The 14,943-nt window shown below is 37.9% G+C and overlaps 1 protein-coding gene across 11 annotated transcripts in view; it reads left to right on the forward strand.

Moving 5' to 3' along the window:
* The window catches only part of UBP1 (upstream binding protein 1), a 101,997-nt gene that overhangs the window by 43,996 nt on the left and 43,058 nt on the right, over positions 1-14,943 (forward strand). For 5 of the 11 annotated variants that reach the window (XM_077129880.1, XM_077129877.1, XM_077129876.1 and 2 more), the window contains exon 3: positions 14,831-14,907. In XM_077129880.1, the coding sequence (XP_076985995.1) occupies positions 14,831-14,907 (77 nt within the window). Of the gene's footprint in view, positions 1-20; positions 1,425-1,804; positions 1,884-2,899; positions 4,035-5,549; positions 5,755-11,256; positions 11,421-14,830; positions 14,908-14,943 lie in introns of those variants that run through there. The other 6 variants (XM_077129884.1, XM_077129881.1, XM_077129883.1 and 3 more) reach the window with 6 other exon arrangements.

Genomic DNA, 14,943 nt, shown 5'->3' on the forward strand with positions numbered 1-14,943 from the left:
TAGTATGGCTATATCATACTGTGACATGTAATAATTCACAGAATTTCATAGTAAATATTTCAGCCTTCTAGCTTAGATTACAGACAATAATTCATTTTCTTAAAAATTTTACAATGTCAGTTGACAAAAATTAATAGGTATTTCACTGAGAGCCAAAATAATGATGGTCTGTGGAATTTGATTTGAATCAGAAGGGTCTGTGGAGCAAGATTTATTACAGGGTTTTTCAGACAAACAGTAAAAGATGTCAGTTGCCTTTAGAAATAGTGGTTTCAATACAGAAGTTCAGTTGGAACCAGAAGCCAAGCTAGCAAGGAGCCTGGTCTCCAGGATGAAGTACCTTTGTGTTGAAAATAGGAACAAACTGTACCAAGATGAATCCTTTGGCAAAGTAAACAGTTTCAAATTTTACCTATCCAAATCTGAATATTTTATGTGAAAATGTTATGTTTGGTGATTTGAAAGTGAGTGAGGACAGGATGAAAAACAGATGTTGGTAGTAGGGTTTATTATCATCGCAGAGTATAAGGAATTTTTTTAGGTGCTCTTACCAGTTTGAACATGGCCAATGCGACTTACCAATGTAAACAAAGTATAATATGCAGGAATTAATTTGGTGGGTATATATGTTTTGAAAACATGTTGCATTCTTACTTTTTAAAGATTTTGAGCATTTGTGTTGTTATAAGAATAGTATATGCTCATTGTAGAAAAATTGAGATATATGCAAAGAGTAAAAGCTGAAAATTGACTGCAGTTGTATCCCTCCAGGGTCACTATATTTAATGTTTTGCTACATTTCCTTGTGTGTATATGTGTATATATTTATTTTCTTTAAACAGAATTGGAATTGTACACCTATCCACTTAGGATTATATTATGATTTATTTTCTGTCATTAAAGAGAGTCTTTGGTTTTTTGAACTTTTTTAGAACAAGTTATAGATTTTAGACTGTTCGCTCATGAGTAATATTCTAACATGCAGACAGATAACTTTCTAACCGATCATTTGATATATAAATTAATAATTTATGAGGTTTTACTTCAGATATGTCCTGTGACAATACCCTTATTTTATTTATTTTTTATATTTTTATTATTTTGCATGGGCAAGCACCGGGAATCGAACCCAGGTCTCTGGCACAGCAGGCGAGAACTCTGCCACTGAGCCACCATTGCCTTCCCCCTCATTTTATTTTTAACATTGATTTAGTATTCAGGTAGTGTAAGGGTTACCAAAAAATTATACAACCTCCGAAACAGCTTCTGGCACCAATCACAAGCAACTCAATCCAATTCAATTCTTACTTTAACCTATTTGGAGTTAGACCAGTCTTTTAATCCCCTACAAGATTGTTTTTCAGACACCAATCATGAATTCAGGAGTCCAGGCCATCTGTAATCTGACCAATAGGCAAATTCAGGTGTGCTCCTCACCCCATTATGTTTGATAATTTGCTAGAATGACTCTCAGAACTCCCTGAAAGTGCTGTACTTATGACTATAATTTTAGTATAGTAAAAGGGTACAAATGAGAAGAAGCCAAAAGAAGGATGTATAGGGTGAGCTTTGGGAAGGTCTCAAACAGAAGCTTCTGTGTCCTTTCCATGTGGATGTGGAGTCAAGATGCTTCACCCTCTTGGCACAGAGGTAAGTCTTGGAAGCTCCTTGGGACTTGTGTTGTCCCAAGTTTATATGGGGCCTCATTGTGTAGACATAATTGATAAAATCACTGCCACATGGTTGAACTCAATCTGCAGCGTCCTTTCCCTCCAACCCCTAATCATATGGTTGGTTTTTCTAGTGTGGCCACTCTGGCCTCTCCCCTCCTTCCCCCATACCACCAAGACTGCAGATGTGGCTGGCCCTACCTTGTGACTCAGGTATGCTCTTGAACCCACTGCAGAGCACAAAAGACAGTCCTATTGGGAAATTGTGAAGATTCAGAGTCACTTCCCCAGGAACTGCAGACAGAGCAGTCAAGTTTTTCATTATACCAAAGGAGGCATTTACCTGTTTGAGGCTTAAGTTTTATATTTGAAAGAACCTGAAGAATTTATGTGGTAATCTGTTTTAGACATCAAGATATCAGAATAAACAATGTAAGGGGGAGGATCTTCATTGTAACCTTATTTCTGATGACAAGAAAGGAAATTACCTGAATTTCTCTTAATTGGGGGTACATAGGATAAAGATATTTCATATTGTTGAAAGTTGGAATTCAACATCTATAGCTATGATATGTTCGACTGACATTGAATGCTTACTGTGTATGAAGCCTTGTACTCAGTACTTTACATGTGTAATCTTATTCCATTCCATTTTACAGATAAAAATCCCTAGGATTTAGAACAGTTAATTAACTTGCTCAGTGTCAATTTGGGAAATTTAGATTTAAAAAAAGATACTGGAATATATACAGTAGAGTACACAAACCTTAAGTGGACAGCTCAGTGTAATTTTTTTTTTTTTTTTTTTTGGCATGGGCAGGCACCAGGACTTGAACCCGGGTTTCAGGCATGGCAGGCAAGAACTCTGCCTGCCGAGTCACCACAGCCTGCCCTGTATTTTTATTTTTTATTTTTTTTTAATAGCCATAGAGGTAGTTTATTAACTTAGAATTTCATAGGTATATAAACATTTGGCCACATTAAAAATAACATACACTTGGGTGGGCCGCGGTGGCTCAGCGGGCAAGAGTGCTTGCCTGCTATGCCGGAGGACCTCGGTTCGATTCCCGGCCCCAGCCCATGTAAAAAACAAACAAACAAAACAAAATATAATAAAACAAGAAAATGTTTAAAGATGTTTCCCTTTCTTCCTTCCTTCCTTCTATCCTTCCTTCCTTCTCTGTCTTTCCTTCCCTTCCTCCCTCTCTAAAAAAAAAAAAAAAAAAAATAACATACACTGAATGAGGACAAAACGTGAGCTGGTTAGAATCTGCCCTAATGATTGCCACGATGGCTGGAAACACGGCTAAGTGAAAAAAGTAGTTCTGAAGGAAGAGAGAGCCCTGCTCTCCCCATGACATTGGGGTTACTCTGTATAAGTCCCCACCATAGAGGTCAGGTTTGAATAAACTCGTGTGCCTTCGGGAAGGGTGTGTGTCAACAGCAGCTTCTCCTTGATTAACCTTGCCTTTCTGTATCAAGCACTTCATTGAGGCCTACTTAGGGAGCCTCAAAGACATATTTTGTCCTTTTCCATTTTGCAAACATTGATGGGTTTTTCTCTCACAGAAAGTGGTGGGCAATGTTGTAACGCTCTCTGCGGCACCTCTAATAGGCGTCCATTCTTGTTTTGAAGAAGCTCCTGGAGCCTGGGCCAGCAAATCCCAATCACTCACTGTTGCAAGTTCTTAACCAGAAGAAAGGCAGATTTCTTTGTGTTAGACCCTTTCTCTTGATGGGATATCTGCAATTAGATTAAGCTTAAAGGCTCTGCAATAGCTTTTTCATATACATTTCAAACTAGAACACAGATTAAACTGTTGCATATATTAAATTAATAATGATGACAACTAGATTATATACAAATTCACATCTTATTGCCCTGACACCCATGAAATATCTGTAGGATAGAGAAAGGCAGCTGGGGAGAGGGTAGGGAATGTGGCTTATGAAAAATATATTGATGATACATTGTTGAAAGCCCAGTTTTATTTTTCCATATTGACCATTCAGTGGGAGATAAAGAAACAATTCAACTCTGTTCTATGGCATATGACCCCACCAAAAGAATCTTGAGTTCAGACCCTGTTTCTAATTCTTCAAAAGGCAAACACACTTCTTCAAAGAATGCACAGTTAGTTCTTTTCTTGGTCCTCGTGGCTCACTCCAGAGACCAGTGTGGATGCTGGTGTCAGAATGGGTGACTACACTATAGTTATGATTGTGACACGTGGGGCAAGGGAAAGAGTGTTCTGGAAACCTCACTTTGAGAAAATGGCTGAGGGCTCTTTGTTTTCCACCCATTCATTTCTGCCACACCAAAGAAAGCCCCTTATTCCAAAAATTTTCTGAAATGGAATGAAGGTGATTTGGTTACTCTTACAGGGTTGGACTTTTAAAGTAAATTTGTAATCTGCAATGAGTTTTCAAGTGAATGACTATAGTTAGTTCTGACACTTTATTTAGCTCAGATAGAATATGGTGTTGGGAGGCTCCATTCTTCTCTCCTCAAAAGAACAAAAAGACCCAAGTGAAGGAAGGGTGGTTGGAGGCAATAGGGCTAGACCCATTCTGGAGAGACAATGAAGAATCTGCATACGAGATTTGATCTGCCAGCCAAGGAGTCTGCTTAACCAGGCTTTCCTAGACTGAAATAAATTTGCTCTGGTGAAGAATTCAGGGAAGCCGTCCGTGCAGGCTCACTAAGTGTAGGTCTCCGGCATGGTCTGACCTTTGCTACCAATACTAACTGACAAGACTCTTGGTCCCACTTCAGGCCTGGAATTAGTGAAATTGAGCAACAAAAATAAAAGCAACACCCTCCAGATTCAATAAGGTTGTCAATTAACACATATTTGCCGATTACTGAAACTCAGCGGTTATGCCAGGCTCATCACACTGCCTATCAGCTTGAGAAGCCGCTAGAACTCAAGGGGCTTCTGAAGGACCCACCTCAAGAGCTCTGTTGAATAGGAGGACAGCAGAGAGAATGAGGTAGCAAGTGTATTTTTTCCACAGACTTTATCTGGATCACAGTGAGGGCTGGTGGGAAAGGGAGGGAGACACTGCTTGGGGTGATGAAAGATAACCTAGCAAGTGGACCTGGTTCTTAGGGGCCATGGGACATTGGCCCTGAGCAAAGAACATGCAGGGCCTGGTCAACTGAAGGCTTTTTTCTTTTTCCTCCTATATGGGAATAATATGAAACATTTATTTTATATATTGGACAAGAACAGAACTAACTAATCCACCTCTACTGCAGCATAACAAAAATCACCCCTTCACCACAGTGTAAGATTTAAATGCAACCTGCACAAAGGCTCATGTTAACATAAAATGTAGTATGATTGCTGCTGCCCCACCAAGTACTTCCACCTCCTACCCATGTCCTGTTGCAGTACCAGTGGTCCCAACAGCTTTATTATCTAAATAAATAATGTTTTTAAAAGTAAAGTATTTGAAAGTACAAGTCAAAATGCCTCAGTAACCATATATCCAATTCCAACTTTATCTATTTAAAAGAGTTATATTTGCCTCCTGTGCAAACTAAAGCAATAAATCTTCCATGGTTAAGTATCTTCCTTATCCAACCAACTCAGAGGGAAATCAAAATGATAAGTAAAGCAAAATGCAGGAATTAATATACCCTTTTAATTTGTTTTAAATATTTTTAAGGTTTAAAAAGTTTGTAATTCCTGATAGGAAAATATTATCTGAATGAATACCCTAATGGCAAACCACTGTAAAACGTGGGACAAAGGGGAAGTTCCCACGAGTTCTTGTAACGGAAGAATGGATAAAACAGAACTTAAGAGAGGTAGTCATCTGATCTTCATAGGCAGTGCACTTCGGACTTATACCTCTACTGAATTTCCCTAGGGCACCCACTCCTGCATGTGATTTAAGGCCTGTTTCAAAGGGTTGGCTGGTTCCTCCCTCCAGCCCACTGAACCCTTTGGGTATGGGATGGGCAGGCACCAGGCTGAGACCACTGGGACTGACTCACAACTGGCGCTCAGTGTTACTTGTGTTGGATGGTAGAGACCCCAACTCCAACTTCAGAATTAAATGACTACACATAAAGGTAGGTGGTGAGAGAAAACGGTGGAGAAGGTAAAAGGATCTGTCTTTCTGAAATTGTTTATGTTACAAAGGGGCAACTTTTAAATGAGAGGGATCTTTTTTTAAAAAATTTTTTTTTAATTTTTTAATGCAATTTTATTGAGATATACTCACACACAATACAATGCATATGAACTATACAATTAGTGACTCCCAGCCTCATCACATAGTTGTACATTCATTACCATGATCAATTTTAGAACATTTTCATTACTCCAGGAAAATAAAAAGAAAAAAGAAAATCCAGAATATCCCCATATCCCTTAATGAGTCATTTTTTATGATAAAGAAATTAACTTCTTTTCATTTGTATTTGCTGCAAATGTTTAGTCCTAATCTTTTGCCTTTTTCTTTTGAAGCTGTTTTATTTTCTCTTTAATGACTTTGTTTTACCTGTTTTTATTATCTTGGGGTTTTGGGAAGTTTTTAAACCAGAGCAGTCTTTCCATTTATATTTTGATGTTTTGTTTTTACTAAGATAATTTTGGATGACTTTTATTTGTCATTTAAAAAATCCAAATCCTTTAAACTCTCATAAATTGTTGTTTTAAAAAGTGTTATCCACAAGGTTGATTGGGACAGAAGTAATTAATATGTGGAGGAGACTTTCCTTTATTCACCATTGGTTTTGGGCCAATGTAATATTATTGCTGTCTATGTTCTATGACTGTTTTTTTTTTTTTTTTGTCTATTTGTTTTTATCATCACAGTTGAACTTTTTTTCTTTTTTGTGAAAAATAACATATATACAAAAAGCAATACATTTCAAAGCACATCACAACAATTAGTTGTAGAACAGATTTCCGAGTGTGATATGGGTTTCAATTCCACAATTTTAGGTTTTTACTTCTACCTGCTCTAAGATACTGGAGACTAAAAGAAATATCAGTATAATGATTCAGCACTCATACTCATTTGTAAAACTTTACCTTCTCTGTATAACTCCACCATCACCTTTAATCTTTCTCCCACTCTTTAGGGGTATTTAGACTATGCTCATTCTAGCTTTTTCATGTTGGAGGGGGCTGTCACTAATGGGGTAGGGAGATGGAACTATCTGATGTTCTGGAGAGGATGGGCCCTCTGGGTTTCAGAACTTATCTGGTCCAGGGACCCATCTGGAGGTTGTAGGTGTCTGGAAAGTTACCCTAGTGCATGGAACCTTTGTAGAATCTTATATATTGCCTTAGGTATTCTTTAGGATTGGCAGGAATGGTTTTGGTTGGGGGTTGGCAAGCTATGATAGGTAGCAATGTCTAACTGAAGCTTGCATAAGAGCAACCTCCAGAGTAGCCTCTCATTAATGGTTCTTTCTATGGCTTTTAAGATGTTAACTCCAGAGGTTAGCGAGTTTTGAAGAACTACGTTAAGGCCAAATTTTCCTATTAAAATTGGGACCAAGAAGAACTGGACAGAAGATGATCCCATGATGAATGTGGAAATGCTAAGCTATGTAGAGAGAAATGAGACTCTAGTAGCATATGGGAAAAAAAAAAATCTTGATCTCTACTTTGCACCTTAAGTCCAAACAAAATCCAAATGAGTGAAAGATTTAAATGTAAATGAAGCCATAGAAGTACTAAAGGAAAAATGTATGGGAAAAAAGTTTAAAAATTATAATAATTGCAGTGCAGGGAGACATCTCAATGCATGATTCAAAGGCCAGACACCATAAAAGAAAAGACCGATAAATTCAACTGTATCAAAGTCAATTTAATGCATGGTAATAAATACCCTAAACAAAATCAAAAGTCAAATAGTAAACTGGGAAAAAATATTTGCAGTTCAATTCACAAATGAAGGAGTAGATGTCCTAATAGAAAAAGTGCTCCAAAATCAGTTATTTTTTAAAAGAGCAAGAGCTCAATAGAAAAATGATCAAAGAGTATGAACAGATAATTCACAGAAAGGAGCATGCAAATAAATCAAACATTAAGAATATAGCTATCACCATAAGATAAATCATACAGAGACCACTTCTCACCTATCCGACTGGGCAAAGTCAGAACGTTTGCTCACTGTCTCACATGTGTTTTTGGTGTGTTCTTGACTGAGAAAGGCAAAGGGTAAAGACCACTTTGCCTGGGAAGCCTCTTAAGATCCTTGCCCTGGTCGGACTCTGACTGTCATAACTGTCCTAGTCATTATTTTCACATATTAGTGTGGAGACATCAGTTATATTAGAAAAAGGAACTATAGTATAATGGTTAACCTAGCTTAATGGATAACTGTCTGAGTTTAATTCCTGGCTCTGCCGCTTGCTGGCTGTGTGACCTTGAGCAAGTCATTTAACCTCTGAGCTTCAGTTTTCTCATCTGCAAAATGGGAACAATGCCAGTGCCTATCTCACAGGGTTGCTGTGAGGAGTTTTTATCAGTTGACATATGTAAAGTATTTAGAACAGTGCTTCAGAAGAACCATATAAGTGCTAGCAATTAGGTCACAGGGCCTGGAAACAATATTATTTTTATATGTATTATCAATAAGCCATTGATTATGAAAATTCATCTGTTTCCAGATGTGGTGGCCACTTTGGATGTGCTAGGTGTTTTAAATACATTAAATTCTTTAATCCTCCCAGTATTCCTCTAAAGGTTGACTTCATTATCCCCTAATTTTTTTTGGTGGTGGTGGTACCCAATTACTTTTGAAAGAATGGTACAAATGAAAGAACTTGGAGGATGCTGATACCACTTCCAGCCAAGCTAGAGGTAAACCCAGCATGCACTCACAGCCTTGGTGAAAGGCTGGGGAAGCTGGCCTAAAGCCTAGTTCTCATCATTGCCATTCCCAGCATGAACTTATCAAAGAGAGACTCTGCCAAGCCAGATTCCCAGATAACCCCACCCTCTACCCCCGCTCTAGTCTTGCACAAATTGGCTACGTAGTCACCCAATTCTTAGATGGATTTCACTTGCTGTTTCAGGTAATGAGTCTTGATGAATTCACACAAATGGGGGTCATTTTTGTCATTGGGCAGTTTGTGCAGTCCTGGTAGTGACTGCTTCAACTTTTTTCCCCTAGTATAACCCACTCTCCATTGCATTCAGTCCACTCTCCCAGTCGTCACATTTCTGGTTTCTTGATATTTTGAAGGACTCGGCCACCTCATTAACTCTGCCGCTTCATAATTTCTGAATGATGTTAGTAAAATACTTGACAAAGTTCTTCAAGGCCGCATCATCATAGTCAAAGTGGTAAAATATAGATAGAAGAACATAAAAGGGTGGAACTCCAGGTTGATCTGGCAGCTGATGGCAACTTCTGAGCCCTGGCTGAGGTTCTGAGACACAGGTGTGATCCTCATGGTGGGTAGTTGAGAGGCAGCAGGGCCTCCAGACAATGTGAGGGTGCTGTGAGGAGGTGGTGGAGAGCTGGGTTGGGCTGGCTGGCTTGCAGGGTTGAGTTCCATTCAAGCACTGTCGAAGCAGGAAATCATGGCAGCTCTGTGAAGAAGCCAGCACTCTATCCCAGTTGATGATGAGTCCAGCATCAAGGTCTTAGCAGGCCATGCTTTCTTCCAGAGTCCTTAGTGTGTTGGTGCTGGCTTGCTGCCATCTTAGAGATCCTTAGCTTGTTTATCCACCCCAATTGCATGGCCATTTCTCTCCTTGGTCTCATCCTATTGCTTTCTCTGACTGAGAGAGATTTATTAGTGGAAAGGTTTTCCTTGTTACAAAGAGAACCAACTCTTTGCAGCATAAGGTTGAGAAGGAAACACTCCTGAAATGAGGCTGAATATGTAGCTCAGTGTATTTTTACATATATATGTTCTCTTGAAACTACTACCTGTGTCCAACATTTGCAGCACCCCAGCTGGCTCCCTAGAGCCCCACTTGCAGGTAATAGCCCGACATTGACTGAGCAGTTGTGGAATGTGTGTTCTGGTTTAGTTCTAGGCACTAGGGCTGGTAAGGATTTGGTGGTTAATGGAGGAGAAAAGTACAGGATGATGTAATGGGAGAAGGGCTAAAGAAGGTATATACAAAATGTAGGAATGCAAACCCACTCTGCTAAGAAAACTGGGAAGAAGTGTAGCAGGAGTACTTGTAGAACTGTTCCCAAGAGCTAGCCCTGGACCTATTGTGTTGGAAAAAGTATTAACTGACTAGATATTTGTGGCTTTACATTATCAGTGGTTTAGCCACTTGAAACATGTATCAGAATTACCTGGAGGGCTTGTCAAAACATATTGTGGTTGCCATGCCAGAGACCCGGGCTTGATTCCTGAAGCTTGCTCATTCCAAAAAAACAAATGTGGGCCCCCACAGGGTTTCTGATTTAGTAGGTCTGGGGTGGGGCCTAAGAATATACAATTCTTACAAGTTATCAGGTGATGCTGAGGCTGTTCATCTATATTACTTTGAATATTCAGGCAACATGTGTGAGTGTCCCGCCCCGTCCCCCACCCCCACCCCACCTTTTACAATTGATTTCCTCAGAACTGGGTTGACATGTAGTTTGCAGCTGAATGGCACTCTTTGTCTTTTGTTTGGTCACTGCTAGTAGTCTCCATTTACTTTCTGCTTCTTGGGCAGGTATTGAAGAATATTGTGTAACACTGTTGAAAAAGAAAAGAAAAAATTCTCTATAGTCTAACTTTGTCAGTGAGGTAGAAATTGGAGCAAGTTTTCCAAGTTGTACTGATGAGTGTCATTTTATGTATCATTTTGCCTGGCATTTAAGAACTGTATTTGCGTTTGCGTGGTTATGGCTGAGCAACCTTTTGCCTGTGCTCTGAGATAAGAGGAGTTAAGTGTCTTGACTTTGGTGTGTAGTAAAAATCTCCAGTCCCCACATGCAGCCACCAAAGGGTGCAGTACATGCAGCTGGCTCTCCCTTTGAGTAGGCACCTAGCTGGAATAGATTGCCGGTTTTCTTACAGCTTGAGGCTGTAGTTGCTGTTTCCACCTGTCGTTACTATTTCCACCTCTCGTGATGTGAGTGAGACTTCTGATCTTAACCTCCTGTTCATTGTAGATTGGCTCATTGCTACTGCTGGATCATAGCTGCCTTTTATAGCGAAAAGAAACTTTTCTGGTTTCTGAGGATATCTGTTCTTATGGAGGTAGAACTCTGATTGGAGTCTGCTAAGAGTGTTAATGAACTACTATTACTACTTTGCAAATAGGTTTTAGGCTTTAGGATTAAACATTCTGATGGTGCAGGCTTCAGAAAGGAAAAAAAACATGTTTGGTTAGTTTACATTTTGCACTGTCATAGATTTCCTTCTAATTAGCTTTGGTTTTTGTTTCTGCATTAAAGTTCTGTATTGGGACCTTAGAAGATTTCTAGTGCTCTGAACTTAGCCAGTTTATTGGGGGTGTGTACATCTTGAGCTTCATGTTATTCTGGAGTCTATCTGAGGAAGTGAGACTTGAGCCTATGTATATTAGGGTGGGGACCTAAACTCAACAGCAGTTACATTTTCAAGCCTGACAGTTCTTTTGTGTTTCTAATCCAGAAAAGGGAGCAATAAATTGCAACATAAGAGATAAATTCAGAAGAATAAAGATAAAGCTAAAAACAGGGTTAGCACTCACCTGCCATGCTGGAGACCCAAGTTTGATTCCTGGTGGCCACCCATACAAAAAAGAAAAAAAGAAAAAAAATAGGGTTAGCAACTCAGTAAGTATTGCTACTTGACTGTATTAGCTTGTTAATGACACTTAGTTTGTATTGCACTTAGAACCTGAACTAATATTTTGAGAAGCTGTGTTATTAAAAGAATTATGGGGGAAGAGACAAATATTAGAATAAATTAAACATGTAAAAAAGTTGATAGCTCACTTGATATTACCATTGGAGAAAATTGTTGCTAGAGAGGGATTTCTCAATAGTGACCAAGCTTAGATAAAAGGGAAGAAGAAAAAGAACTGGCACATATATAATTTTTTCCATTAAAGTTTTGCTTTTTGAATGATAGGAAAAACATTTGAAATATAACAGGTGTTAGAGAACCTTTTTTAAAAAAACCTTTTATTTTAGATGAAAATCTGGAATATTTTAGTACAGGGAGCACTAAGTCTGTAGTTCTGTTTGTGATAACAGATTGAATTTTGTTTGAGTATAGAAGTTTCCTTCTTAAGTTGACCAGGGAAATAATACAAAAGAAGATAGAACATTGAGATTTCTTCTTTTATTTGATTTTTTTCAATCTTGAGAATTTTTAAGTTTTGGCATATCACAAGATAATCCCATTGAGACAAGTTTCCCCTCCTGCCTAGAAGTGAGGGGGAATCTAGGATGCTGTACATTTGGTCCACCACCCACCTCACTGGCTGTTTTTCTTTGAGTATTCTTATCCATTTAACTGTACTCATTGCTTAGGTGTTTCTGTCTTTAAATGGCTTTACCTAATAATAATAAGTCCCCCATTAATATCTCCAACTTGTTCTCATTCTTTTAGCTTCAGATTTGTAATTAACTTGGGTGTACAATAGATAATCTCAAACTTAATATATTCAATTGAAATCCTGATGTTCTCCCCCAAATCTACTTCTTAGGATCTTCCCTATCTGAGAAAAAGTAAACTGTTCTTCGTGTTCCTTAGCCAAAAATCTGGACTAATCCTCAGTTCTTCTTTCTTTCACACTTTACATCCTGTGCACAGGAAAATGCTTCCTACTATCTCCACTCCACATCTCAGTACGTAACAGTGACTTTCCCTTCAGCTTTGCCACCTTCGTACTGAGAGATTTGTATTAATCTGATAGGGCAAAAGTGATTTCAGTGTGGTTTTAATTTGAATTTCTCTGATGGCCATTGAATATGTTAAGAGTTGTTTTTTTTTTTTTTTGCACACCACATCTTTATGTCACCTGCTAATTTTTTCCCTTGGGATGTGAACAATTGTTAATGATTTTGTATACTGGGGAGATTAGCCCTTTGCTTGTAATGTGAATTGCAGACATACTGTCTTGCATTTTTTTCTGTTTGTCTTCACCAGTTTGAATCCCTGAGTCAAAGGATACAGTATTTAACTTGTTGATAAGTGTAGCCAGGTTGTCTTTCAGTGAGGCTCTATCAGGAATTATAATTCCCCACAATGTGTGTATTTAATTTCTCCCACATCCCTGTCCATCTTATTTTTACTAATGAAACATTTTTTTGTGGCTCAACACAAACATTTGAATTTTTATTTCCTAAATTGTCATGAATTGAATATAATTTTCAATGTATAATGGTGTATTTTTCAAAAATATTTATTTAAAAATTATTTCTTATTGACTTGTTTGTTCTGATTTCAGATCCATTGTTAAATATGTTACAGATATCTTCTTCCAATCAGTGTCTTGGTTTAACTTTTTAAAAAATGTCTCTTGCCATGAAGGTGTTTTTTAGGGCAAATCTGTCAATCAACCTGTTGAATGAATTTAAGGAATATTCCTGGGTAACATGCCATATATAGTTGTTTTCCTTTACCAGCCTTGGAGTGATTTGTGGTATTTTATTTTTTTATTATTGTTCTTTTAGTTTTGATAATCCTTTGTTCTGTTTTGGACCTATGATCTAGAGCCCTTTATATATTTTTTGAAAGCCCCATGGGAGTATGGATAAGGTTGATAGTTGTGTCATAAAGACCCTCAACATATTGTGGTGCCAGAAGCACTCCTTAATTCTTAGTGATTTTATATGTCAGATTATAGTGTGGTTATTTATCTATTTATTTATTTATTTTTGTGTGGGCAGGCTCTAGGAATCAAACCCAGGTCTCCGGCATGGCACGTGAGAATTCTGCCACTGAGCCACTGTCGCACCACCCTAGTGTGGTTATTTTTTAATAGCAGAGAATCCAAATATCATTTCGTGGATTTGGAACACATTATTATTATTTTTTTGCATGGGCAGGCTCTGGGGATCCAACCCAGGTCTCAGGCATGGCAGGCAAGAGCTCTGCCACTGAGCCACCATTGCACCATCCTTTTCTTCTCTCTCTTTTTTTTTCACATTATTAATTTTTGGCAGCAGTTTATCTTCTTAATTATGTAGATTAATGTGTGAATATCTATTTGTGTTTTCTTGAGGACATCGTAATTGATCATTGGGAATATTTGACTTGGGATTCATTTGATACAGGAGAGAAGGCTCCAGGATTAAAAGTTGTCTTTGGTCCACAGAAAACCCTATGTATAAAATGTTCATTTGTGTACATGTTCATTTGTGTAAATGTTTACTATTCATAATAGTTCAGAAGTGAAAACTTTTGAAATCCAAATGTCCATCAACTGATGAATAGATAGACAAAATATGATATATCCATTCAATGAAATATTATTGGGAAGAAAACAGAATAAAGTGTTGATACATGCTATAGCGTGGATGAACCTTGAAAACATTTTGCTAAGTGAAAGAAACCAGATAGACCAAAAACAAAACAGAAAAATATTGTTTGATTTCATTTGTTTGAAATGTTCAGAGTAGGCAAACCTATCGGACAGAAAATAGATTAGTAGTTGCTAGGGACTGGGAAAAGGGGAGCATGGGGAGTGACTGCTAATGGATACAGGGTTTCTTTTTGGAGTAATGAAAATATTCTAAAGTTGATTGTGCTGATGTTTGCACAGCATTTATAATATACTAAAAAAAACACTGAATTGTACAATACCAAAGTGAATTGTATGATATCTAAATTACTTCTCAATAAAACTGTTATAAAAACTTGGCCTTTGGGTGAGCCACAGTGGCTCAGCGGGCAGAGTTCTTGCCTGCCATGCCGGAGACCTGGGTTTGATTCCCAGTACCTTTCCCATGCCAAAAAAAAAAGTTGGCATTGGATAATGTATAACTGAATAATTAAAAAAATTAGTCTAAGAGAGTGGCAGATGAAAACAGATTGGCAAAGAAACTTTTCCATTTTCTGTAATAGTGTAAGGAAGGAAAGGCAGATTGATTTGCTGGAAGAGAAAGATCAACTTGAAGTTGATTCTCTGCAAATTTAACATTAGAGAACATTCTTAGAGACAGTCACATTTTTGTGTTAAACAGAGTGTGATCATTTATGTGGATTTTTTTTAACACATAAATTCTTTAAATAGGACAGTCTTATGAAATTCGGATGCTGGATAATCGGAAAATGGGAGATATGCCTGAAATTAGTGGAAAATTGGTAAAGGTAAGGACAGTTTATTTTAATTTCTAACAGATATTG

The sequence above is a fragment of the Tamandua tetradactyla genome, chromosome 15, assembly GCF_023851605.1.
Source record: "Tamandua tetradactyla isolate mTamTet1 chromosome 15, mTamTet1.pri, whole genome shotgun sequence".
Classification (NCBI taxonomy): domain Eukaryota; kingdom Metazoa; phylum Chordata; class Mammalia; order Pilosa; family Myrmecophagidae; genus Tamandua; species Tamandua tetradactyla.